The sequence below is a fragment of the Myxine glutinosa genome, chromosome 1 (genome assembly GCF_964187855.1).
Source record: "Myxine glutinosa chromosome 1, kmMyxGlut1.1, whole genome shotgun sequence".
NCBI lineage: Eukaryota > Metazoa > Chordata > Myxini > Myxiniformes > Myxinidae > Myxine > Myxine glutinosa.
Genome location: NC_136261.1, coordinates 197612171 through 197639971, shown reverse-complemented (window position 1 = coordinate 197639971; position 27801 = coordinate 197612171). Strand labels below are relative to the sequence as shown.

General features: G+C 46.6%; 1 protein-coding gene across 1 annotated transcript in view; it reads left to right on the top strand.

Moving 5' to 3' along the window:
* LOC144889770 (uncharacterized) overlaps positions 1–27801 on the top strand; it is a 100750-nt gene that overhangs the window by 52843 nt on the left and 20106 nt on the right. The window contains exons 4-8 of the mRNA XM_078770970.1: positions 15513–15600; positions 16637–16682; positions 16847–16905; positions 17602–17779; positions 17893–17989. Coding sequence (XP_078627096.1) covers positions 15513–15600; positions 16637–16682; positions 16847–16905; positions 17602–17779; positions 17893–17989 — 468 coding nt within the window. The remainder of the gene's footprint in view (positions 1–15512; positions 15601–16636; positions 16683–16846; positions 16906–17601; positions 17780–17892; positions 17990–27801) is intronic.

Sequence of the window (27801 nt, the reverse complement as noted above, 5' to 3'; positions counted from 1 at the left end):
TCCTTGCCACACACCCAACTTCTCCACCAAGCTTCGTCCAAATCCGTCCACAACTTTTTGAGATATTCTGCTGTGTATCGTTTTTGGCCCTCTCTCCCAATGGTGAAGAATCACTTTAAAAATTCGAGTAGACGGATCCGAATCCGGATCTTCACTAGAATCTAATCATTTCGTCCTTGTCACATACGCTACCTCTCTGCCAAATTTCATCAGAATCCATGCACAACTTTTTGAGTTATCTTGTTCACAAACAAATAATCAGACAGACAGACAGGGGTGAAAACATAACCTCCATCCACCTTTGGTGGCAGAGGTAATAACCTTCTCCGAGCTTTAATTTGAGAAGGGGCGTCCTACATCTGGCAAATAAAATACATTTACTTCTTCATGCAGCTGTATGAATCAAATTGGCACCCCTTTATATGAACTTTTCTAGAGCATTACTTGCTTCCTCCTCAGAACACAAGGGTAGGCCAGCATGCACATGAATGTTTTTTAAATGCCCCTTATTTTGTATTCTTTGGCATTTTCTAAAAGCGATGGAATGTCTCTTCTTTTCTATACTTTGCCACATGGCATATATATATATATATATATATATATATATATATATATATATATATATATATATATATATATATATATATATATGTATATGTATATATATATACAAGCGGAATGCACCCGGTGTTGCCCGGGTTCTTTTTGAATGAATTTTCTACTATAATTCAGCTTTTACTCACGGCCGTAGAAGATTGACTACTATAATTCAGTTCAGCTTTTAATTGCGAAATGGGCCCAGCCCGGCGAGGCGGCCTCGCCATAACCTTTCCCATGTCCCGTCCCGACATTTTTGGTTCTTTTTGAATGAATTTACTACTATAATTCAGCTTTTACTCGCGGCTGTAGAAGATTGACTACTGCAATTCAGCTCAGCTTTTAATTGCGAAATGGGCCCAGGCCGGCCGAGGCGGCCTCGACCGGCCTCGCCACCTAGCCTATAACTTTCCCGGGGCCCGTCCCGACATTTTTTGTTTCAGAGGATTCCTCCTATGTTTCACCGTTCAGGAGATTAGCGCGTGCAGACAAACAAACAAACAAAAACTTTATTTTATATATATATAGATGAAGAAGAGATATAATATTGTTGCGGTTTTGCGGTTTTGTGATAAAGGTTAATTTCCTCTCCTAGTTAGTTACACTACAACATGTAGCCTTGCTTAAGTTCAATTATTTCTTAGTAAATGTAAGCGTAGTCCTTTCCTGTGTTAGTTTTGCATTGAGTAGGATAATGAAAATTAGGTGTCCTTAAGGCACTTTGGTTTGGTTTTTGGCACCGAAATACCACGCGGCAGGCCTGAACAAGTCGACCGAACCCGAAGGAAGGCAGAGGAGGAGCCATCGGTAAGCACGAGTCGCCAATCAGGGCTCGAGGGGAGTGACTTACCACTGCGGCAAAAGGCGGGGTTTGGAACATTCGAGTCGGGCTGGGGCAGGGCCATATAACCCTGTGTCCCGAGCCCCCCGCCTCAGATGAGTTCGGGTGAGATCAGAGACGAGTTCAGTGGAGGTCCGGAGTACAGACGAGTTGAGATTGCGTCGTTTGAGTCATATTGTATGAACTGAATAACCCCGTTGTACACGAACCTTCCCTGCTCCCCGTGCTCTGCGCAGTATTAATCTCGCTGTGAAAGACGACCCACGCCGTGTCACAGATGCGCGATATTTCCTCCTGCCTGCCTTTGCCTGATACGTGCCGCGAGGATTTTCCCTCCTGCCTGCCCTGTGTCCCTTTCCTTTCCTTCAAATTCCTGTAAATAGTAGAAATAAATCTGTTATTTCTTCTGATTCGACCGTTTTGTCATTTCCACCATCGGTCTCGCATGGTATGAATTAGATCGCTCTAATCGGGTTCTATAGAAAGGTAACAGCACGAGTCACGTGGTACGCAATCCGCTCGGGCGTACTCAATCACGCGTGGTTCGTGCGAGACTCGATCCCCGCTTCCGCTGCGGCGTGGGTACTCAAGGTACGCGTGAAATTGTCCCGAAACCCTTTTCCACGTCTGCGGTTTTGAAGACCCAGAGGGAAAAAGGGGCTTAATCTCCCCCTTTGTAACGGGAACGGGCTTCGAAAAACCGCAACAATATATATATATATATATATATACAGTATATATATATATATATATATATATATATATATATATATATATATATTGGTATCTGTAATCTGGTTCTCCAACCTAATGAGCGGACAACATGACGTCATCGCCATGCATGTCCGCCTTGCCTGCAAAGTTCCAGAGGAACCATCTAGCAGTGCGTCATTACGGATTATAAATACAGATACTGTCACAAGTGCATGCAAAACTCACAGTTACCGACCTGGTTTCGCAGGCAGGTTGGTGGTCTTTCCGTCTTCTACCGACTCCTCTCTGGCCTTGCCTTAGGTTGGAGAACCAGATTACAGATACCATTATTAGTAACTCCCAACCGCAACCAGGTCGACTCCATATGATGAGTGGATACCAGAGATAACGTCACCGCGTGGCAGGCGGTGCGTATCGCTCCCAGCAAGGTGCAGCAGCAGCTGTATGGGACACCTTGCTGGCGGTTCTCCACTGATGATATGAAGGTCGCATAGTGACTGATATATATATATATATATATATATATATATATATATACATATATATACACATATATATATATATACATATATATATATACATATATATATATACATATATATATATATATATATATATATATATATATATATATATATATATATATATATATATATATATATATACTGTATATATATATATAATGTTGCGGATATGGGATTTGGCCTCCATCCATATCCGCTTGTAAATATTCCCCTATTTCCCCAATACTCCCCAACTATCCCCAATCCCCCATTCCCTAGTCCCATTGTCTGTAAACAACACTCTGTAGAACCGACCTTCCCCTTTTTCCCCCATTAAATGTCGTACCCAGGTTCACCGCATCTCACGTAGACAACTATAGGACATCTTGCTAGTTATTCTTAGTCTATGTCAGTTAAGGACTCGTTTCCATTAATTCTGACTCTTCGTTGCACCAGAATGTGATTGTATGGCACTATTAGTAAGTTTAGGACCTCCCAATACCTCCCCGCATCTCTTCCTCATGGAACAACAACACCAACAACAACAACAGCGGCGGCGGCGCGGGGAGTGTGCGTCCTCACTCCGGCTTGGTTAGCCGCCATTGAACATGTGCTCCGACGGGGTTACCACGCAGGGGCTCACTGTCAGCTCCTCGTCAAGGGCGGAGCCCGGTAACCCCCCGCACCCAATAAGAAGCGGCGGACCGATTCCATCTGGGGCGGAGCTAATGAGCCGAGGGCGTGTCACTCCCCGCTGGGCATGCGCAGGAAGACGGAGGTGACGTCAGATGCGCCTCAGCTTGGAGAGAAAAGGACGCCACCTCCAGCACGACGATACCTCCCCGCATCTCTGGGCCGGACCGGGTCGATTCTGCCCCTGAGCCAAGGTGCACCTTGAGCTATCGACTGCCTGCCCTTCCCTGCCATCAATCCCCGTGTAAGTCAGTCTTGTCCCGTTTGTCTGTGGTCTGTCGGGGCTAAGATAAGACTGTGTCTAAGTGTCCATCTTGCTGTGCTTTACCTCTTGTCGTGTAATCTAACCGTTCTGCAAAACCAATATTATATCCTCCTCCGGAGGTCTTGAGAACTGTACCCCCTTGTGTCGTTGCCTTAATCCCAGCCGTTGTGTCCTTTCCTTCATTGATTTAGCATAGCGCGATTCGGCCAACGTTCGAGTGTAATCGGGTAATCTGTGCGAACACGGCGGCCATTCCGCTCGGTCAAGCAACATCTAAGTCGTATCCGTAACAATTGGTGTCGGGAAGTGGGATTGGACCCGAAGCGCGTTTCACGCGCTCGAAATTATAACGGCGAAAATTGATTGTGTTTTACAAAAATAAAAACCCGAATTTTGAAAGTCGCGCTATGGCAGATCAAGACGGCTGGGTTCCGGTAGAGGAGAGTGAGGCAGGGTCGATCCAGGACCAAATTGAGGGACATGAGGAGAGCGAAGCAGTGAGGGTGGCAGGGTCGCAAAATGGCGGCCTCGCGCACGAGGTTGCGGGCGCGCAAAATGGCGCCTCGCACATAGCTACGGCGGCCGCACCCGCTGCACAAGTGGGAGGGATGGCCCAAATGCAGACCCTCATGGAGCAATTTATGGTGCAAATGCAGGCGTCCCTCAAACTGCAGAGTGAGCGATTGGAGGGCCAAATGGGGTCCAATAGCGAGAAATTGAGGGAGGACATGGGGGCCAATAGCCAACGGTTAGAACAAAACATGGGGTCCAATAGCGAGAAATTGAGGGAGGACATGGGGGCCCAGATCGGAGGGTTAGGGGGTAGAATAGAGGGATTAGACAATAGATTAGGGGAAATACAGGAGGGGTTAATGGGGGTAGAAAACAGAATGGCCGTTCAGGAGAATCAAATGGAAGGGATGAAAAAGGGGTTAGAGGGGTTAGAAAACAGTATGGAAGGCAAATTGAGGGACATGAGGGACCAAGCGGAAAGGGAAGTTAAACAAATGGGGCAGCAGATAGAGGGGGTCAGAATGGGGGTAGAAACTAAACTGGATGCTCACAGGGAGGAAATGGAGCAGATGAGGGTGGCATCTGGGCAGGAGATGCAAGTGATGGGAGAAGAGATCAGAAGAGGTGTGAGTGAGAAGGTCGGAGGAGTGCACGAGGAGGTGAGGCACTGTAAGGAGCACATGGAGAAGGAGGTGAGAAAGGGGACTGTAAAGTTACAAGGGGGCATAGAGGACCTGACGCAGGAGGTGGAACAGCTGACGGAGGGACAAAAAGGACTAACGGAGCAGGTTCAAAGGAACACTGCGGTATTAGGAGGGTTAAAAGCGACACAAAACGACATAAAAAACGACTTGATAGCGACAAAGAGGCAATGTCAGATGGTACGTGAGGGACTGACAACGAGGTTGGACGAGGTGACAGAGGTAATGGAGACGAAGGACCGGCAGGTGAGGACGCACATGGAAACGGTCAAGGTAGCCTTAGAGGACGAACTTGAGGAGACGTACCGGGAAATAAAAGAGGTAAAGCAGAAATTAGAAGAAGTGGAAGGAGGGGTGAGCGAAATTAAGAAGCGACGGAGAGGGGATAAGAAAGAGATAAAAGAGGAGGTAAAAGAATTGGTCCAAAGTCTGTGTTCGGATCGTGATGATGTGCTCATTAACCGGATGAGGGATTCGCAGGTGATGGAGGAGAAGCGAAGAGAAAGAGGACCCGGTGTAAGTGGTGACCAATATGGTCGTGCGTATGATGCGCCAGGTGATTTAAGGAGCTTGGGGGTCGAGATAGACCCGGATGTTCGTGAGAGGCAGTTGGTGAAGTATGCGACAGGTCTGGTGTGTGAAAAAGGAGGTGTGCGAGAAAGTCCGACTCTGGGGTGTGTGAGGAAAAAGTGCACGCCAAGGAGTGAGTGTGCTGTCGAGAGTGAGTCGGTCGTAGCGCGTGTGCGAGGGAGCACATGGAAGCGCGTAGTGAGGAGTGTTACGGAGGGTGTAAAGGGAGAATGCACGCCTGTGGTGAGTGTTACAGAGGATGTAACGGGAGAGGGTGTGCGAGAAAGATGTGTGACGGACAGGTGCATGGGGAAAGAGTGCACTGTCAAAAGTAAGGAAGAGTGTACACCTGTGGTGAGTGTTACAGAGGGTGTAACGGGAGAGTGTGCGCGAGAAAGGTGTGTAACGGACGGGTGCATGAGGAAAGAGTGCGCTGTCGAGAGTAAGGGTGAGTGCGCTGTCAAGAGTGGAGGTGAGAGTAGTACGAGTGACACGGAGCGTGAGTTGGTTGTGACAGGTGAGCGAGGATGTACACCTGGCATGGAAGGATGCACACCTGGAATGGTAGAGCGTGTGTGGGAATGCACACTTGAGTTGGTCGTGAGGCACGTGGTTGGGTGTGCGAGTGAGGGCACACCTGTGATTGTCACAGAGGAGGTGACCGAGGAAGGGGCGCGAAGAGGTGTGTTGGTGAGGTGTGCGACCAACGAATGTGTGCCAAAGTGTTCGGTGGTCAGGTGTGTGACCAAGGCTGAGAGTGGAATGAGTGTACCGAGGTGTGTAAGGAAAGGTACGAGGAGCATGGGAACGGCTGGAGGTATGAGCAAGCAAGGGGTAACGTATGCATGTAAGCATCCAGGTGAGGCATCGACGGTAACCGGGTTAGAGGTTAGAACGACTTATAGCCGAATCGGGCCCTCGGTGCGTGCCGGGCCTCGCTTTGAACGGCCGCGTCCGTGCTCCACTAGGCGGAGCGGGCAGCCCGATAGGAAGGGTCGTCATGGCGACCACTTTTTGTTGAGGCATTCCGGCAGGTCGAGATCGGGCCATGGGATGGCTCCGTGCCGAGATGGTGCGTGGGATCTCGGCCCGGGTAAAACTCCTTCCCTGCACCGAATGCGGGACGTATCCAGCCGCTGGCACCAAACAACCCGCATTCATTGCTCGGCTTTACGAAGCCGGGCTTTGGACAGGAATTGGCGCACCGAGAGGCATTAGTAAGTAGACTGTAATGACGAGGATAGTGTTTTGGCCCCGAAATTAGAAAAAAACAAAATTTGATGATTGGCAAAGGATTGGCAGTAATGATTGGCAGATGATGGGTAGTGATTGGCAAATTTTTGATTTGTTGAAATTTGATGTGCAAAATTGGTAGTGAGCGATGGGCCCGGTGGGTAAGGGTGGCATCCCTGCCACCCTTCCCATGTGGGGCAAATGCGCAATAGTTATGGGGTTTATGGCAGGGAAAACTAGCCCGGGTGGGTTAGGTTATATTGTGTGTAGGGATCTAGAGATTGACATAAGGTAACGTTAAGGTTAGTTAGTGACAATGATACCTGTAGTGGGGACGCAGGTAGATTAGTGTGGATTATAATGACGAGGGAGCGCAATAGTTTAAAGGGACGACTGGGAAGCGCAAGTTTCAGAGGGGAGTAGTTAGATGAGATGATGCTGTGTGAGAGCTGGACAGGTGTGTGGAGCAGTGGATGAGTAGTGAGTGTTGTGGATCAGCGCGAATGCGCTTGGGGAGAGAAGGGTGCAGGTGGCACCAGGTGTGAGAGCACAGGTGTGCAAGTACAGGTGTGTGGAACACATGGAGTATTGGAATGAGTGGTGTGGAGAGAGTTGGAGTAAGTGGTACGGAGTGGTGTGCATGGTGCGAAGGTGTGGATGGGGGAAGAGTGGACCCCTTTCACGAGTACCCGGGGCGGGTAGTGTAAGTGTTAGGTAGAGGGTATAGGTAAATTGTGGTTGGATATTGGCATTTGTGGTGCGGTTGCAGAATGGTATTGTGGATGGGTGCATTAGTGTTGTGGAAATGGCTGGGCGTGTAGCCTGTTAGTGTGTGTAGTTGGTTTGGGCACTCCACCACTGTGAGGATGTCGGCCAGGTGAGGCCGCAGGTGGGCTCTGGGAGCCGGTAGTTGTGGATGGGGCCCGAGGATCCGGAGGACGGACCCGGGTAGCCCAGTGCCAGAGGGCACCAGGGGGTGACAGAGCCAGGAGAGGGCCTTCCCCAGTTAGTTAGGTTAGGGTGAGGAGCTAGGTAAGCTCGGGTGGCAACTGCAGTGGTGGAGGTGTGCAGGTGGGTAGACCTGCTGGGAGAGCTACACGTCACAGCCCAGAAATTGTGCGAGGGCACCGGGAGATGAATCGGGGGAGTGAGACCCCAAATTGAAAAGCACCACAGTTTGGTCAATGGGAATTGGTTTTTAGAACCCATAGTGTAAGAGGGCCAATTGTTTGGCAGGAGAAAGACCCCGGGTAATGTAAAGTTGTTAAAGTCATTTAGGAAATAGTTAGGATTGATGAACCTGTCGCACCATACGCAGCCACTTACCTGAGGTGATGATGATGACTCCACACCTGTGTTTCTTTGTTCTGTGTTGCAGGAAATGAGAATTGCTGTTGGATTTGTGAGACGCATCACGACGTGGATGAGACATTGGGGTGATTCCATCTCTCCCTCCCTAGGAGGGACTGATGATGAATTGGTGATGGCAAATTTTGATGTTGAATTGGAGATGGCAAATTTTGATGAGAGTTGGAAATGGCAAATTTGATTGGTTAGGAGGGAGAGAAGACGAATTTGGTTTATGGGAGGAACGGGGAAGACAGTAGGGACGTTTGTTGATTTGTAAAGTAGATGTTTATGGGTAGTGTTGTGTTTTGTGGATACAGTAAGGGGTAAGGGAGGGGCAATGTAGGTTACCTGGTGGGGGGGGGGGGGGGCGTACGGTAGGAACGTACCTGTCTCACCTGGTTCCCATGTGCCCCTAGTGTGCATTACCTAATATTGCGTGCACTTTTGCGCCCTTACCACCTTACTCAATTGTCTTCTTTTGTCTCCCACCTCCGAGGATCTGGCTTTGGGGCAGAGAGAGAGGAGAGAGAGGTGCTGGCTCCGCAGTTGTGGGCCTGTACTTTCGCTGCTTGCTGCCTGGATCGATACACCATATGGACCGCAATTTTTGTGGCCACCCACCATGGACCGCAGTACTTTTGCGGTCAAGCACCACCCGTGGATGGACCTCTGGGTCAACGTGGCACCTATGCCATACAGGTGAACCACTTATAGTTGGCCCCCCTGACGGCCACAATTTAGAAATGGACGCGGTTGGCGCCTTTCTTTATTTCTAGGGAGGCCAAGTACACCACATGAAGGCAAGACAAGCGGCAGAACATCGGCCGGCTGCGACACCACCGGTGACTATGAACACTTTATTGGTGCACCGGATGGTGCTGACTGTACATGATGGGGTGGTGCTTTTGGTGCTTGGATGGGGTGCTCTGCACATTATTAAAGGCCGTAGGGCCACAGAGCACTCGTGGGTTGGTGTATCGATGCTGGCATGCGTGCTCTCTCTATGCATAACATCTGCATGTGTTCCTCCAAAAACAGGTCCTGGATCGTAGTGTAAATATCAGTGTACTCTTGTGTAAATGATGCTCCCTACCGGCTGTATGTTTAGTTTGAGGATTCTTTCCGCGATTCGGTTATCCTGTGGGTGTGTTTCTGTGAGGAGAAGGGTGCAACGTCGCAGGGGGACATATTTACTCATTTGTGAACATCTGTAAAACTGTCGCACTCAGGGTTGAGTTAATAGTAGAGGGAACTACATCTGAGTGCCACACTAACGTAGGTAAAGATTTATCGGGTCGGGACGCCCCGAGGTAGAGAAGGGTGCAATGTTGCGGATATGGGATTTGGCCTCCATCCATATCCGCTTGTAAATATTCCCCTATTTCCCCAATACTCCCCAACTATCCCCAATCCCCCATTCCCTAGTCCCATTGTCTGTAAACAACACTCTGTAGAACCGACCTTCCCCTTTTTCCCCCATTAAATGTCGTACCCAGGTTCACCGCATCTCACGTAGACAACTATAGGACATCTTGCTAGTTATTCTTAGTCTATGTCAGTTAAGGACTCGTTTCCATTAATTCTGACTCTTCGTTGCACCAGAATGTGATTGTATGGCACCATTAGTAAGTTTAGGACCTCCCAATACCTCCCCGCATCTCTTCCTCATGGAACAACAACACCAACAACAACAACAGCGGCGGCGGCGCGGGCAGTGTGCGTCCTCACTCCGGCTTGGTTAGCCGCCATTGAACATGTGCTCCGACGGGGTTACCACGCAGGGGCTCACTGTCAGCTCCTCGTCAAGGGCGGAGCCCGGTAACCCCCCGCACCCAATAAGAAGCGGCGGACCGATTCCATCTGGGGCGGAGCTAACGAGCCGAGGGCGTGTCACTCCCCGCTGGGCATGCGCAGGAAGACGGAGGTGACGTCAGATGCGCCTCAGCTTGGAGAGAAAAGGACGCCACCTCCAGCGCGACGATACCTCCCCGCATCTCTGGGCCGGACCGGGTCGATTCTGCCCCTGAGCCAAGGTGCACCTTGAGCTATCGACTGCCTGCCCTTCCCTGCCATCAATCCCCGTGTAAGTCAGTCTTGTCCCGTTTGTCTGTGGTCTGTCGGGGCTAAGATAAGACTGTGTCTAAGTGTCCATCTTGCTGTGCTTTACCTCTTGTCGTGTAATCTAACCGTTCTGCATAACCAATATTATATCCTCCTCCGGAGGTCTTGAGAACTGTACCCCCTTGTGTCGTTGCCTTAATCCCAGCCGTTGTGTCCTTTCCTTCATTGATTTAGCATAGCGCGATTCGGCCAACGTTCGAGTGTAATCGGGTAATCTGTGCGAACACGGCGGCCATTCCGCTCGGTCAAGCAACATCTAAGTCGTGTCCGTAACAATATATATATATATATATTGTTGCGGTTTTTCGAAGCCACTGTATACATACATACATAGAAAGAATAGAAATATATTGGGTGATTTATCAGCCTCACATGTTCACAAAGGAACACGAAATATATTGTGTAACGATGCTGTGTGTCAGTGAGTGAATGATTGAGTGAGTCCACACTGGTTCTCAAGTGTACTTTTTTTTCTTTTTTTTTTGTATACTGAATCGAGGCTCGTGAAAGAGCTAACATTTACTTCACAAACAAATCAACCAGACAAACAAAATACCCAAAAAGAGGGAGCGGAAGACAAGATGGGGAGATAAGGGGAAGCACACAAACACAACATCCGAGAGCAGGGAGATGTGTGGAGGGGAGAGGGCCCGGGGGGAGGAGGCATGGGAAGGGGGGGGGGGGGGAGGGAGAAGTATAAAACACAAGGACACCAAGGACTTCCTGGACAGAAGTTGGTATTTCAAAAAAGTGGAATTGGGGTGAAATTAGCGGGGGTAGAAAAGATCAAGGTTTTGGATGGGGGAAGATAAGAGATGGTGGTGAACAACTGTTTTAAAGACTTGGAGGGTGGAGTGGGATTGAAGAGAGTGAGGGAGTTTGTTCCAGAGGCGGGAGAAAAGAGGAATGAAGGAGTGAAGGTGAGCAGAGAGTCTTGATTTTGGCAGTTTAACCATAAGAGGGTTGCAGGCAGATCTTGTGCGACCTGTAGGAATATTTGCGGGACAGAGCCCAGAGAGAGCTGGGGGGGCAAGGCCAGAGAGGAGTCGGTAGAAGACGGAAAGACCACCAACCTGCCTGCGGTGAGTGAGTGAGAGGCCCTTGGAGTTAGCTTCATCGTGGGAGATTCCAATGATTCTGAATGCTTTGGTTTCAACAGCGTGAAGGCGAGCTAGGTGTGAGGCAGGAGCACCAGCCCAGAGGGGAGAGCAGTATTCCATTGAGCTGCGGATGAAAGCCTTGTATGTGGTGAGGAGCTCAGGTGTGCCAAGGAAGGACTTCGCACGACGGAGGATGCCCAGTCGGCGACTGGCTTTGGAGGCCAGATTTGAAATGTGGTTTTCCCAGGAAAGATCATGGCAGATAGTGAGACCCAAAAGCTTGAGTGACAGAACTTCTTGGAGAGGATTATTCAGAAAGTGGATGGGAGGGTTGTCCAGTCGGTCTTTTCGGAGAGACATCGTAAGAGTGTGAGATTTGTCAGGATTGAAAGACATGTTCCACTTGTTTGCCCAGTCTGTGATTTTGTCAAGGTCTGCAGAGAGTGAGGAGGCTGCAGACTGCCGATCTGAGGGATGAAGAATGGAGCGACAGAGAGTAGAGTCGTCAGCAAAGTGATAGAGAGGATTTTCAAGAGAGTCAGAGAGATCATTGATGAAGACCAGAAAAAGCACAGGGCCCAGAACACTGCCTTGGGGAACTCCAGCCTGAACAGGAAGAGGAGATGAGAGAAACCCATTCAGGGTCACACGTTGACTACGACTAGAGAGGAAGTCCGCCAGCCATGCGTGGAGATTTCCATGGATACCAAAAGAGGAGAGTTTGGTGAGCAGAGCGGGGTGCCAGACCGTATCGAAGGCACGTGATATGTCAAGGGAGACTGCTCTAATTTCCTGTTTGGCATTGAGGACCTCCATCCATTGTTGAGAAAGCAGAAGCAGCATGTCCAGAGTGGAGTGTCCAGGTCTGAAACCAAATTGATGATCAGAGATCAAGCCATTGGAGAAGAGGAAAGATTTCATATCTGAAGCAATGATGGATTCCATGACTTTGCTGATAATTGGGAGAAGGCTGATTGGTCTGTAGTTGCTGGGATCTGTTTTTGCACCTTTTTTGTGCAAAGCGGTGATGTTGGCAGATTTCCAAGCAGATGGAAGATGACCTTGAGCAAAAGAGAGGGTGAAGAGAACAGAGAGAGGGAGTGAAAGAGCGGAACAACATGATTTTAGGACACGTGGGCTGATGCCGTCAGGTCCAGTTGCAGAATCAGAGTCGAGGGTTGACAGAAACTTTTCCACCTAATCAGGAGGAAAGGACACAGAGTCCAGGAGCAGCTGGGTACGACTGGGTACGGTGGGTACAGAGGGGGATGGGTTTGGGACACAAGATTTAGAGGCAAACACAGAGTTGAGGCATTCATCTTTTTCACGTGCGGAGTCAGCTGTGTGGCCATTTGAGGTGAGGGAGGGGATGGAGGGGGAACAAACACCAGAAACAGATTTGACCAGACGCCACCAGGATTTGGAAGAGGGAGACAGATAAGAGAGTTCGGTCCTGAGAACGGAGAGATATTGTTTCCTGGCTCTCCTGAGGGTGGACACACACTTGTTTCGGGCTTTGTGAAAGGAAATGAGATTTCCTTCCGTTGGATTTGCTTTCCAGGAGACGAAAGCAAGTTGTTTCTGGGCAATAGCCTCACCACAAGATTCCATGTACCATGGACGGGAGGAAGGGTATGACAACTGAAGACGAGATGGGATAAATCTGTGCATGAGAGAGAGCAATTTACTTTGGAAGAATTCCCAGGATGAGTTGATGTCAGAGGCAGTAGAGATGGGAGACCAGTCCAGATGATTGATGGCTGCTTGAAGACCGTGCCAGTTGGCCTGAGTGAAATGCCAGACTCGTCGACGCTGAGGAGGCTCTCTGAGAATGGTCAGAGAGATGTCCACTTTAACAAGCACATGATCAGAAGAGCCGATTGGAGCAGAAGAAGAGCAGCAGACATTTTCAGGGAAGTTAGTCATAACCAAGTCCAGAAGAGAAGATGCTCCGTTGACTGAGATCCGGGTTGGGAAATTGACAGATTGTGTCAGTCCCAGTGAGTCACAGAAGTCCTTTGCTGAAGAGCCATGGCTGGTGAGAGAGGTACCCACCCCCAGCCAACTGGCATGGTGACAGTTGAAATCACCACATATGAGGAAGAGAGAGTTGGGATGGGTAGATGGAAGTTGGTCCATATTATCAGACAGCGAGATGTAGATGGAGTCATCACTGTTTGGTGGACGGTTTGGTGGACGGAATATACTGTAATGTATATTCCTCAGGGATGCTCTGCAGTGTTAAATGCTCTGTCTCGTTGAGACATATTATTGTATAATTATTTCGCACATTTTTCATCGGGCTCCATGCAATGATGGCATAATGTTGTGAAAACTTCATTTTCATATTCATTCCTCCTTTCTCAGAAATAACAAGCTGTACACTAAACCATGTCAAATAAATTGGTATTAAGAGATGCCAGCAGGGGCAATAAATCGGAAAGCTCCAAAGCTTAGTTTAATGTTTAAACCAAATGGGTATCGTTAATTGTGAAACAAAATGCATGCCTTGTATGCACAGGTCTTTATCAGCTCTTTGGAGGGCATAAATATGAGAGAGTGCTCCAATACACAGATTATAGAGCAAATCCACCACATTAGTAAAAATAAGTCTGCAGAACATGTTTTCGCAATAACCAAAACACTATATAAAAACATATCTTGGACAATTACTTATGCGTTCATTTTTGGTGTTTCCGCACTTTTTCTTATTACGTGCTGGTTATGCTATTTTATTGTGCATGCTTTCTCTGTGTACACCATTAAATTTACAAATGCCATTTATCAAAGTCCGTTGCATTGCTCACTCCTGCACAATAAATCTGTTCTTCACGCAACAGCCCGTCTACATCTACTGTTGGGCAAGCCAGCAAGAAGGCGGTGTTGACAGCCCATATGTGATGATATCATAGTGAGAACCCTGTTGGACGAGAAAACTATCGTACAATATTAACACTGAACTGTTGCATACGATGCTAATGAGGTAATATGTAAATCAATGAGAAAGATTGGGAGTATAAATTAAAGCGGATATTTCAAACTGGTAGATATTGACAACCCAGGGGAAAGTGAAGGTGAAACAGAGCCAGAACAGAAATGAGATGATAATTCTTTCCAGAGCATGTCGTTGGCATTGGGAATCATTTGCCAGAAAGGTAGATGGAAGAAAGGATGGAAGATCAGTTTTAAAGGAAGGTAAAGGGATAAAAATAGCACACATCACTAGTATGAGTGGGCAAGTAAGAGCATAATCTTTGTAGTCATTATGTTCAGTATTTTAGAAGTTGTTTCATTTTCCAGCTCCATATTTATTATTGTCATTTTTAAGGCCAAAACTCACATGCTCATGTTCAAAGCAAGAGTTAGTCTAATCACTTGCTGTCCCTCCCGTCCCTTCTTCCCTTCATCAGTTTTCGTTTGCAAACCTGGTCCAGTGTGGAATGCATTCATATTTGTCCCTATTATTGTGTCTTTTTCTAACCCTTCTTTTCTGACTTAATGTGAGGTTGAAGGGTGGTAATGAAACCAGCCTGGTAGGTATTGATTAAATTAATTAAAGGGAGGTCTTTTTTGTATGCAGTGTCGAAGCTCATGGAAGAGCGAGAACACAGAATGGATCAGGATGTAACACAAGGAAAAGAACAGTAGAAAGAGAGGGTGAGGGTTGAGATCTGGGGGCACACCAACAGCACGGTTAGACTCCTTTATTTCTTACATTTCTGCTTCATTTTCATTCATCTTACATTTCTCTGATTCATTTCATGCTTCATCTTACATTTCTCTCTCTTCCACAGATCTCCCGATGTCCCTGTTCTCCACTGTTGTTGTGCTTGCTTCTCTCTCTCCCCCTTTTGTCTCCCGCTCCCTTTATTGTTTCATGTGTGTTTTTCTTTCTGTTTATGATTTTGTGTTTTATCTGTTAGCTCTTACATGAACCTCGACTTTGTATACGACAACAACAAAAAAAAAAGCAAAATAATTATTGCATTCCTATTTTATGTTTGTTGCAAACTCATTGTTTCTGCACTACCTTATACATCTTTTTCACACCTTTCCACACCTCTTCTCGTTGAACCTTCTGCCTAGTTTTCGTTTGTATATTCAGTTTCGTGATGGGGAATAGGAAGGGGGTGGTATGGGGAAATGAATTTTAAGTCCTATGCCAGTATTTATAAGCCAACCACAAATTGGGGACTGATGCCACGTGTACACGCTTTTGTTGAAAAGTTTTCTTTCCTGAAAGCCTGCTTACAATTAAATCACTCTCGTCTCGTTTTTCTCACACCCTTGTGATCAAATTATTTCCTGCAGAACCCCCGGAGGATTACACTGGAAGACATCCGAGAAAAAGAGACTCCAACAACCCCTTCTGCAACCCAAACCACCAAACACAGCTAAGGTTTTTTTTTTCTTCCTGATTTCTTCCAGTTAGGGGTCACCCTGTCCTTCAGGAGGCAATTCCCCTCCATGTTTCTACTGAGGTCTTGTATTCTTAAGCACCAAGTAGATTTCTCATTAGAAACGAAACCCAGATCTACATAGTACTAAATGAATTATCCTGCCACCTTTATTATATAAATATATTATTTGCACTTATTAATTTGTTATTATATTGTTGCGGCGAGGCGGTTTGTAATCGCTTCAGTCTCCGTGTATCTATTCATAAAATCAAGAAAGTCGCAAAATCGAGTTTGCTGATTTTGATGAGACAATGGCAGGTGGATTCAGCCATAGCCAAGGATGAAACCATTTCATTTCGTTTTGATTTGTGGAAATGAAATGTGAAGGTCACAGCAGCTGGTCACTTTCTGCAAAACGTAACTTTAAAAAAGCACTAACTGAAACTATTGAATGAATCGAGACAAAACTCGGTGGATCTATTGGCCGTTGTGCGTAGATATCCCTGGACCGTATATATAAATCATGGCTTAAAATGCAGCATCTCGATTGAAAAGTAAAATATGCCATGTAGCTTATATTACATGCATGTGCACACTACACAACTACATAAAGCAGTGGTGGTTGTTTGTGGAAGGTCTTGGATTCAAACCATGGTATGCACATTGTGAACTTCTTGGTTTTTGGCACATTGTGAACTTCTGGGTTTTTGGAACTGCGAGAACTGTTATCACAGCAGTTTCAGTACGTATGCGTGTTTGTACATAACTCCGTGATAATCTGTGTTTTTGCAAAACAACTAAAAAATAAATGGATAACAATAATACGCAGCACTGCAGGGCTTGGGATTTGTGTGGTAACGAATATCTCTCTATTTACCACTATTTCTGCAATTTGCACAGATGCTCTAAATGCTGCAATAAAATTGAAGTGTATTTCAAAAAAAACCATTTTTTATTATGACGATCTCTTTCCTTCTTTATTTGGACTTGTTTGCACATCCACCTCCTGCTTGCCGTCCATCCATCTCTCTCTAGGGCAAGGTCAGTTCAGTAAGACTGAGGATTTTGAAAGATTCCAATGGTGAGTTTTATTGCACCTGGTGCTGGGTGCAGGAAAGGCTTTACCGCAGGGTACACCTTGAGGGCTGCGTACTTTGTGCAATGTGCTGGGAATTTGGTGGATCCAGTTTTACTATGGACCCAGTTTTGTAACCCTGCTTTTCTTTTCTCTTTTTTTTTTTAAAGGAATTCAAACATTACCCACTATGCCTTCAAGCAGGACAAAAAACAAGCCTCTCAAACAGGTCGGTGATGCAAAATGCGACACAAATGTGAGCGTCCCAACGCTACTCATTAATCAATTCGTTTTTGTGTGAAAGTCACCGATTCGTTTCCAATCCGCACACTTTGTCACTCAGTGGCGAATAATTTTACAATGAGTTAATTTGCTCATTTATTCTCTCTCATCGTTCAAGTGAAGTTTGTTTTGTCATAAGCTCATTTGTTCTCTGAAGTGAGTTACGTTTATTACCGAAGACTTGGGTTTTTAATGCGGCTGTAAGAAGAAAGATACGAGTTACATGCGGAAGGCGGGAGAGAGAAATGATGCAGTTGCAGGGAGAGTCGAATCTGGCTAAACGTCATTAAAATCATGTTACATGAACGCTCTATGTAGATTATGGGTATATGTTCGCTCGTGACATAGGGGCAGAAAGGGCAGAAGGTCAAAGCCATAAATCTCCTAGCCAGAGAAATTAGGGAAAGTGTCGATGTTTCCCATTCATTGCCATGACCGATCAATCAGTTGTCAGTAATTAAGCTGCAGCATTGCTATTACTTGGCAATGAGCAGTGGAAATCATTAGTAAGAGAAGGACTGCCTAATCGTGTTGTGGTTATTGGATTCGCTTGGTGTTGCATACACGTTTACCCTTGTAACAAGAAAGCAAATTTGTGTTGATTGAGAGTGAGCTACAGTTATAGGTTGTTGTTTTTTTTCAGCAAAGTGATGAGTTGGAGTCAGGTGTCCACCACGCGTCGGACGCTGAGAGTCAAGCGCTGGCTGAAAGGTGCCGTGCCGCAGTGACCACCTGGGTAATTTCTCAAAGGTGTCAAGCGGCGGAAAATATGGAGAACATTACATCATGCCCTCTCGCATGTTCAATCCCAACTGTTGAAGGTAAAACCCTCTAATCTCTGTCAATATCACTCGCTATCCAAATTATTGGTATCTATACACTGATGGCAGGTAGCACAATCCCATCCCTAATTTTGTACGTTTATTCTTGTTAGTGGCTGTTGGAACTCAGATGGAATCCATGCCTACCTCTATCAAGTTCTCACCATCTTTGTCCTACCTGGACAGACTGACACTAAAACATCTGCGAAGGTGAGTCTTTTCTAATCAGATTTCTTTTTCTCACCCAACAGCAAGTATAGACGGTCACATTTGCATCAAATACCTTAAAGTAACACCATTCAGGGCAGCTCTTTCACTCTTCTTTAGTGCTCCTCGTCTAGAATATTGAAAAGAATTCCCACGTACAAAGCTCTATAAACATTCCCTCACCACTTAGGAAACCATCATGTGAGTTGGCACTGCTCGACAATGAAAAATATGGAGATCGGTTTTACAGGTTATGCGACACAAGCAATTGTCAGACGTAATACAGACTGCATCCACATGATAAAATTTGTGACAACTTACATGACTATTATATTGGTTACAATTGCAAAACTTTATTGTGGGTTATCATGAAGCTTATGAAAACCGACAGAAGCGTTAGGAAATGTGGTGCGATAGGAATGTGAATAAAGCTAAATGTAAGTGATACCCCAATGTTATCCAGCAGTGAATAGCTCACAATCTCTTCATAATTTTCCAATTATTGGACTGGAATGCTGAATATGCATCGTTTCAGACTAAATTTATATTTTAATCAATGTGTCACCCCCAGAGGTATTTTCACCTGTTCACAAATTAATCTTGGTGACACAAAGACCAACATTTTAGTGATTTTCATCTTGTGCATGAAAGTATTTGACATTCCCAGAGTGTGCACAATTACTTTTGTGTCAATCATTGGTTTTGTCAAGATATGCTTTAAAGTGTCCGTTTCCCTGGTGGTCTTCAGGAGTCCGTGTCTGGCAGTTTGATTAGGCAGATTGGTCTGGCCTGCAGTCCACCATATCTTCTAATGACTGGTCCACTATCTCTTCATCTCCAGAGATAGGCAGGAGCTGGGACTCATTTTTCTAAAATCTCTCACTCCCTATTATTATGTTCATACATTCATGCCTCTAGCAATCCTACCAAATATCGTGTCCCTGGTAAAGCAATTCACGTGGAAAAGCAATTTCCAGGAAGCAGCTTGCTTTTCCTCCTGGAAAGCCAACCCAAGTGATGGGAAACTTCAGTCTCTCCGTAAAGTCGTAACTATCGTTTCCAGAAGTAAGCATGAGGCCCACCTGTTGTCCAAACTCGAAGGTCTTTCACAATCCACGAAACTTGGTGGCAGTTGGTCAAATCTAGGGCAATGTGGTGGCTTGGGTGAGGATATTAGACGAGTATCCTAGGGGGTTGTGAGTTCAAATGCAGCTGAGGGTCATAGTAATAGGGATTTAGGAATTTGTATTCTAAGCTTCAGCAAGTTGAGTTAATTTCAGTAGTAGAGCCTGAGGAGGGTGTAGTGAAGCCAATCACAGACACAATAGAGCTCCAAAGAAACAGCCCATGAAGGGTGGGTGTGATGGAGACCACGGGGTGAAATGTTGAGGAGATCACGGGGTTGGCTAATATAGAGACCACAGGGCGCAGGGACGGAGTAGAGACAGGGTGTAGTATAGTGGAGACTACAGGGATGGTAGTTGAGATGGCCACAGTGAGAGTTGGAGAAAGATAAGCCTTCTCTCCAGAAATAGAGTGGAGGGATGAAATGGCTGTGTGCCTGGGAGAAGTGGGGGCTAATGTGATGGGAGAAGTGGGGGCTAATGTGATTGAGCGCCCACAGGAAAAGAGGGAGCAGCTGGAGGACAGCACTAGGTATGTCAACCTGATGGAGAGGTGTGACCATCTGGATGGGCAGGCCGTCTTCATCTGGTATGCGACCACACTTGCTCATGGTGAGGAGGAGGAGTTTAGCCAGGTAAAGGGTTCCTGGGTTATAGCTGTTCCCAGGAATGTGGGAGGAGAAATGCTGCCAGCCAGAGCATTGGAGACAGATAGGTTAGGTGATAGGTAGGGTACTGACCTGGGCTCAGCTGTGAGAGCCAAGAAGGAAAGGTGGGGTCTGATGCCGGCATCTGTGGCAGCTTTGGGCTCGGCGGATGCTGAGGAGGAAGGGAGGGGGCTGGTGCAGGTAATTGCACCGAGCCCATGAGATGCAGCAAAAGGTGGGGCTTGACATGGACAACCATGTCAGCTATGTGAGTGGTGGTAAAAAAGTTGGGGGCCCCCATAGGCAGAAGTATCAGGCCTATGGCCCACCAAGGAGCATGGGGCAGCAGCAGAGGAGTGAGGAGCAACATTTGGGATGAGAACAATTGCAGGGCACAGTGCTGTCTGGCCTCAGTGGGTAACAGTTGGGGCAGCAATGGACTAATGCGTGGTAAAGAGCAGAGGGGACATACGACTAATAACATTTCGCGTTCAAGTTGTGTGAAAGAATTGACATTTTAGAGAATTTTAGATAAATTTGGGAAAACTGTACAAAACTTTAGGGAAGTTTAGTGGAAACTTAACATGGGGAATTGGCATTTGAATTATTTCACTTATGGTGGTAGGGTGCTTTTCCCCTCTTCCATCTTTTGCTCCAGTAGAACTTGGAATGAGTGGAGAGTCTGTGGAAGATGCCCTGATGTGTGAGCATTGGGAAAATGTGGAATGACTGCACCACATTTTAGGTGTGTGTGGTGCAAGGAGTGTGTTGTGAGGAGTTTTGAGAGTAGCACCCCCTACTTGAGGAAGCCTCCAGTTAGCAGTTAGCCAGATAGAGGGGTTAGAACATTTGGAAAATGGAAGCTGCGAAACTGTTGGTCATTATAACCACCTTTAGAGGCCATTTTTCCCCGCAAAGCGGGGGTTGGCCTTTTTCGGGAACCGTGGTTGTTGTTGTTTTTTTGGTCCCCTTTTTGAAGCAATGTTTTACGGCCGGATGCCCTTCCTGACGCCAACCCTTTTTGCCGCCTTTAACGACAAACAGGGAATTACCAGTGAACTGGTACTCAATTAGCCGACCTCAGAAGGATGACAGGCTGAGTCAACCCCCCTGGCGTTAATTCAGCGATCGACCGGGATTCGAACCCAGGATCCTAGGATCCTAAGCCGGCACCCTAGCCGCTAGCCCAACACCAGGGTTATCATTGGTCATTGGACATGGCAAAATTAGTAGTTAGAAATAATGGTCGACATGGGTGCAAATGTGTAGCTTGTGGGATGCGAGTGTTAGAAGGAGTGAGTATTGGTGAAGGCACCTGCTCTCTCTCATGCACAGATTTATCCCATCTCGTCTTCAGTTGTCTTACCCTTCCTCCCGTCCATGGTACACTGAATCTTGTGGTGAGGCAGTTGCCCTGAAACAACTTCCCGTTGCCTCTTGGAAGGCAAATCCAACTGAAGGCAATCTCAGTTCCTTCCACCAAGCTCGGAACAAGTGTGTGTCTAGCCTCAGGAGTGCCAGGACGAAACTATCTCTCCACACTCAAGATTGAACTCTTAAAACTGTCTCCTTCCTCCAAATCCTGGTGGCGTCTGGTCAAATCCGTTTCTGGTGTTTGTTCCCCCTCCATCCCCTCCCTTACCTCAAATGGCTACACAGTTGACACCGCACATGACAAAGCCGAATGCTTCAACTCTGTGTTTGCCTCAAAATCTTGTGTCCCAAACCTATCTCTCTCTGTTCCCACCCTTCCCAGTCGAACCCAACTGCTCCTGGACTCTGTGTCCTTCTCTCCTGACAAGGTGGAGAAGCTTCTGTCAAACCTCGACTCTGATTTTGCAACTGGACCAGACTGCATCAGCCCACGGGTCCTAAAATCCTGTTCTGCCGCTCTATCTCACCCTCTCTCTGTTCTTTTCACCCTCTCTTTGCTCAAGGTCATCTGCCAGCATCTTGGAAATCAGCTAACATTACCGCTTTACACAAAAAAGGTGCAAAAACAGATCCTTGCAACGACGGACCAATCAGCCTGCTTCCAATTATCAGCAAAGTCATGAAATCCATCATTGCTTTCGATATCAAATCCTTCCTCTTCTCCAATAGCTTGATCTCTGATCATCAATTTGGATTCAGACCAGGTCATTCTACTCTGGACATGTTGCTTCTGCTGTCTCAACAATGGATGGAGGTCCTCAATGCCAAACAGGAAATCAGAGCTGTCTCACTTGACATATCACGTGCCTTCGATACGGTCTGGCACCCATCTCTGCTCACCAAACTCTCCTCCTATGGTATCCATGGAGATCTCCACTCATGGCTTGCGGACTTCCTCTCTGGTCGAAGGCAACGTGTGGCCCTGAATGGATTTCTCTCATCTCCCCTTCCTGTTCTGGCTGGAGTTCCCCAAGATAGTGTTCTGGGCCCTGTGCTATTTCTGGTCTTCATCAATGATCTCTCCGACTCTCTGGAAGATCCTCTCTCTCTCTTTGCTGATGACTCCACTATCTGCCACTCCATTCCTCATCCCTCAGATCGGCAGTCTGCAGCCTCCTCACTCTCTGCAGACCTGGAAAAAAATCACAGACTGGTCAAACAAGTGGAACATGTCTTTCAATCCTGACAAATCACACACTCTTACAATGTCTCTCTGAAAGGACCGACTGGAAAACCCTCCCATCTACTTTCTCAACAATCCTCTCCAAGAAGTTCTGTCGCTCAAAGCTTTTGGGTCTCACTATCTGCCATGATCTTTCTTGGGAAAACCACATTTCCAAGCTGGCCTCCAAAGCCACTCGCCGACTGGGCATCCTCCGTCATGCGAAGTCCTTCCTTGGCACACCTGAGCTCCTCACCACATACAAGGCTTTCATCCGCAGCTCAATGGAATACTGTTCCCCCCTCTGGGCTGGTGCTCCTGCCTCACACCTAGCTCGGCTTCACGCTGTTGAAACCAAAGCTTTCAGAGTCATTGGAATCTCCTGCGATGAAGTTAACTCCGAGGGCCTTTCACTCACTCACCGCAGGCAGGTTGGTGGTCTTTCTGTCTTCTACCGACTCCTCTCCGGTCTTGCTCCCCCAGCTCTCTCTGTGCTCTGTCCCCCCAATATTCCTTCAGGTCGCACAAGATCTGCCTGCAACCCTCTTATGGTTAAACTGCCAAAATCTAGGCTCTCTGCTCACCTTTACTCTTTCATTCCCCTTTTCTCCCGCCTCTGGAACAAACTCCCCCACTCCCTTCAATCCCACTCCTCTCTCCAGGTCTTTAAAACAGCTGTTCACCACCATCTCTTATCTTCTCCCATCCAAAACCTTGATCTTTTCTAACCCCGCTAATTCACCCCTGATACACTTTTTTTTTTTCTTCTTTTTTTCCAACTTCTTTCCTGGAAGTCCTTGCAGTGTTCATATGTTTTATACCTCTCCCACCTCCCCCAAAGCCCCCCCCCCACCCACATTTCTCCCGTTGTCCCTGCTCTCAAATGTTGTGTTTGTGTCCTTCCCCCTCTCCTCTCTCCCCTCTCTCCTCTCTCTCCCCATCTTGTCTGCCGCTCCCCTTATTTTTTTGTTTTGTGTGTCGGTTTGACTTTTTGTGTGATTAATGCTCTTTCACGAGCCTCGATGTTGTATACAAAAAAAAAAAAAAAAAAAACCGAACCTCGAAGCCTCCTGAGCGACAAAGTTCTGGCAGGGGCATTGAGAAAGGGTGGTTTAGTTGAGGAATTTCGAGTTTTCAGGCTTGGTGCCTATGGGAGAGTCCACATTGCAAGTGCTAAGGAGGCACAGTAGGTATCAGGAAGGGTCCCACAGTGGGATTCATGGACATGAGAAGGATGCTCAAATATCTCGAGTGCCCAAATGAGATGGTGCCTGAGTTGGGTCACTGTCCAGCCAGCTGATTGTGCCAAAGCATGTAGTTAGAAGAATTTGAGGGGTGTGCCCAAATATGTGGGATGCAACCAGAAAGCTGAGAAGTGGGAAATTGGTCTTTCGGATCACCTAAGTCGGGTTTAAAAGTAAATTTTGAAAGAAGTATTTTGATTGTGTCCTTTGGGTTTGTATCGGTACTCTCCTCCGCACCATACATTGTATGCCAGCAGCTGATAAGAATAGAATAGAGTAATTGGGATTTGAGGGGACCCATTGATTCCCAAATTGTTAGAATAGAGGATGTCCCATAGTCGGTCAGCCTCTCTGTCAGCATGCCAGGTAAGGCCCCACCAAATCAGCCCTTTAAGTTTTTAGGTGCACCATAATTTCCTCCCTAGAGTGGGTGGGAGTGGGGGATATGGGGAAGGAGAGTGTGTTTAAAGCTGGCCATTTTCCCACCTGCATGCTGCCAAGACTTCCCACCATCACACATATCTGCAGCCAAACAGCAAACATCACTGCTGCCAGCCCCAAGAACATCACAGCTGCAACACAAGCCTGTTGCCTCTGCTGCCATGAATAAACCCTCTTCATGAAGTCTGAACTCTTTAGTGATGAACTGTTTATGTTGTTTAAAAATGTGATGCTCATCCCCGCGTCATCTTTCATGGCTGCTTATTTTGAATTCCGGTTAGAACTTATAAGTACGTGAAATAGGGATGGATGCATCTGAGAAGGATGGATCCTGACAGACCAAATAGGCACATGACTGACTGCACCTACTACACTTGAAATGTTTTGGGAGTTAGAGTAGGGTAAAATAGTTATTGGTAAATAATAATGTCTGTCATGTCTCATGCAATTTCATAAAGGTGGGACTCAGAGACGAGTGTGAGTAGCACAGTGTTACAAAAATCACTTCGGGGTAAATTAAGGGGTTAATTAGGTAGTTATTTCATAATTAATTTTAGCATAAGGTGTTTTGTAGCACCCTGATCAGTGACTGCCAGGATTGTATGTATAGAGAGCACCCCTGTCACCCGAGATTCTGTCTGTCTCTCCCCACCCCCCCCCCCACCCCCCACCCCTTATCTCTGTATTTAGCGTTCCATTTCTTCCCCATTGTATGTTCTCACCTCCCACTTGGCTGTGAAGCCAACATGGCAGAACCGTGTATGTAATCTCTGGCACTTTGCATGAAGATGGCAAACTGAGTGTGCTATCTGTGGCGCACAACAGCAACATGTCAAATCCATGAGTGTGAACTTCAGCGAAAAGCCCCACAGCAGATGATGCCAGTGCCATGGCGATAAAAACCCAGTGAAGAAGTGCTGCCGAGCATCTCAGTTGCACTGAGTCATGGTTCCAGAATAGTTTGAGTTGGACTTTCAGTCGAGGGCGCATGCCAGTCATGGTGCCAGCTGCACTCCAGCCACAGTATGATCCACTTTAGCCTCATCGCAAACCACATGGCCACTTGCCTGCAAGCTAACCCACGTGCCACACTGTGCCTCCTGGGAGCAAGGGAAGCCCTCATCGTCTGTGTTATCTTGCAATTGTCTTGTGTTCCTTGTAAAAGTCTGTGTGAGTGAAACCTTAGGTTAAGTTATGTGATCAGTCGGTCTATGTTACCGAAGCGGTCCGTCATGTGTGCCGTCTCCACCCTTCTTTATTTTACATTGGTCATATAATATCGATTCTGTGTCTGTAATCAGTCTGTAAAACCTCTGATTATTTATCAAATCCATTATTTTTTATATCGTCGCTGTGGTTTTGAGCCGCAGATTTGTGAATAAATTATTATTGAATCAAATGTGCACTGAAGTTCGGTGTACACACACAATTATTTAATTGTTAACCCACTGCACAGAGTGGCTTACGACTCGTGTGGGTGATAAAGCCTCCTACTCAGCGTCCTGGAAGTTTATCTTCAGCAGTCTTGGGTCACCCTTTAGAGAGACCCAACACCATTACAACATCCACCTGATTACCACACGACAATCTGACAAGGGGAGCAGGAGAATTACCACCTGACACCATGACAATATCCATCAATGACCACTTGATACTATTGATATTGAGTTAAGGCAATTGGGATTATCCATGGATCATAAAAAGATGGAAGGAATATGGAACTACCCAGACTCTTCCTAGAGCTGGCCGTCTGACCAAACTGAGCAACCAGACAAGAAGGACCTTGGTCAGGGAGGTGACCAATGACCACTCTGACAGAACTACAGAGTTCCTTGGCTGAGATGGGAGAACCTGCCAGAAGGACAACAGTCTCTGCAGCACTTCACAAATCTTGGCTTTATGGGAGAGTGGCCAGACGGAAGCCACTCCTGAGAAAAGGGCACATGATAGCATGCCTGGAGTTTCCAAAAAGGCAGGTGAAAGACTCAGAGCAAGAGGCAAATATTTAGTGGTCTGATGAGATGAAAATTGAACTCTTTGGCCTGAATGCAAAGCGCTACATCTGACGGAAACTGAACACAGCTCATCACCCATCTAACACCATCCCGACTGTGAAGCATGGGTGTGGCAGCATCATGCTATGGGAACGCTTTTCAGCGGCAGGGAAAGGGAGACTTGTAAGGATAGAGGGAACAATGAATGGAGTGAAATACAGGCAAAACCTTGAGGAGAACCTGCTTCAGAGTGCAAAAGACCTGAGATTGCAGCAAAGATTTACATTCCAACAGAACAATGACCCCCAAAAATACAGCGAAACCAACACTGGAATGGCTTCAGAACAAGAATGTGAAAGTCCATGAGTGGCCCAGCCAAAGCCCAGACTTGAATCTCATTAATTTTAATCTGTGGAAAAACTTGAAGATTGCTGTTCAGCGACACTTCCCATCCAACTTGACAGAGCTCGAGCAAATCTGCAAGGAATAATGGGAGAAGCTCCCCAAATCCAGATGTGCAAAGCTGATACAGACATACTAATGAAGACTTGAGGCTTTAATCACAGCCAAAGGTGCTTCTATGAAGTATTGACTCAGGAGGTTGAATACTGATGTAAATTCGATATTTTTGTATTTCATTTTTAATTATTTTGTAAAAAATTCTAAAATAAAAAATTCCACTTTGACATTATGGGGTATTATGTGTAGATCAGTGACAAGAAATCTCAATTTAATCCATTTTAAATTCATGCTGTAACACGACAAAATGTAAAAACATCAAGGGGTGTGAATACTTTCTGAAGGCAGTGTACATCCATATAATACAAGATCATGCCAATTGTGATGTAAGAGAGAGCAGAACTCCAATGACGATGGCATACATATATCCTGATACTCTCAAAACTGTGTAAACAGCTCTACAATCCACACGATGTGTAGTAACAGATTATCAATTGTAGACCAATAAGGTTACTCCCAATTACAAGCAAAGTCATGGAATCCATCATTGCTGCTGACATGAAGTCTTTCCTCCTTTTAAAAACGCTGATCAATGACCATCAGCTTGGATTTCGTCTAAATCATGCAATTCTGGACAGCTGTTGCTCTTGGAACAATGGATGGAGGTCCTAAATCTCAAACAAGATCTTAGCACCATCTTCCTGGACATATCTCAAGCATTTGACCATCTTGCAACTGCTGTGCTTTCCATGTTCCCTGCATGCACCATGCAGCAGTGTGGCCTTCTTACCTGGATTTCTGTCTTCCTCTATTCATGCAGTCAACGTGTCACTATCAATGGAACACTCACCTTTCTTCTCTCCTCCCAGTGTAGGCTGGATGGCCTCAAGACAGTGTATTGAACTTGCCTGGCTCCTTAGCTACACAAAGGACCTTCCAATGCTTCAGAAAACACTCTCCCTTTTTTGCAGATGACTCCACATTGTGTAATAACTTGGAATTGATCATTCACTCTGCTGATTTGGAATTGATAAGCTCCCAGTCTGATCAATGGAACTGTTCATTCAATCCAAGTAAATCTAAGTTTCAAGCTGTCACTCCAGAAGGATTTATCAATCAAATCCACGTATATATTTCATTAGGGAGCTGCCGTGTGTGTCTCTCTGTGTGTCTCTCTGTCTCTCTCTGTGTCTCTCTGTGTCTGTCTGTCTCTGTCTGTCTGTCTGTCTGTCTGTCTGTCTCTCTCTCAGGAGTTAGGGCTAGGAGTTAGGGATAGGAGTTAGGGATAGGAGTTAGGGCTGGGAGTTAGG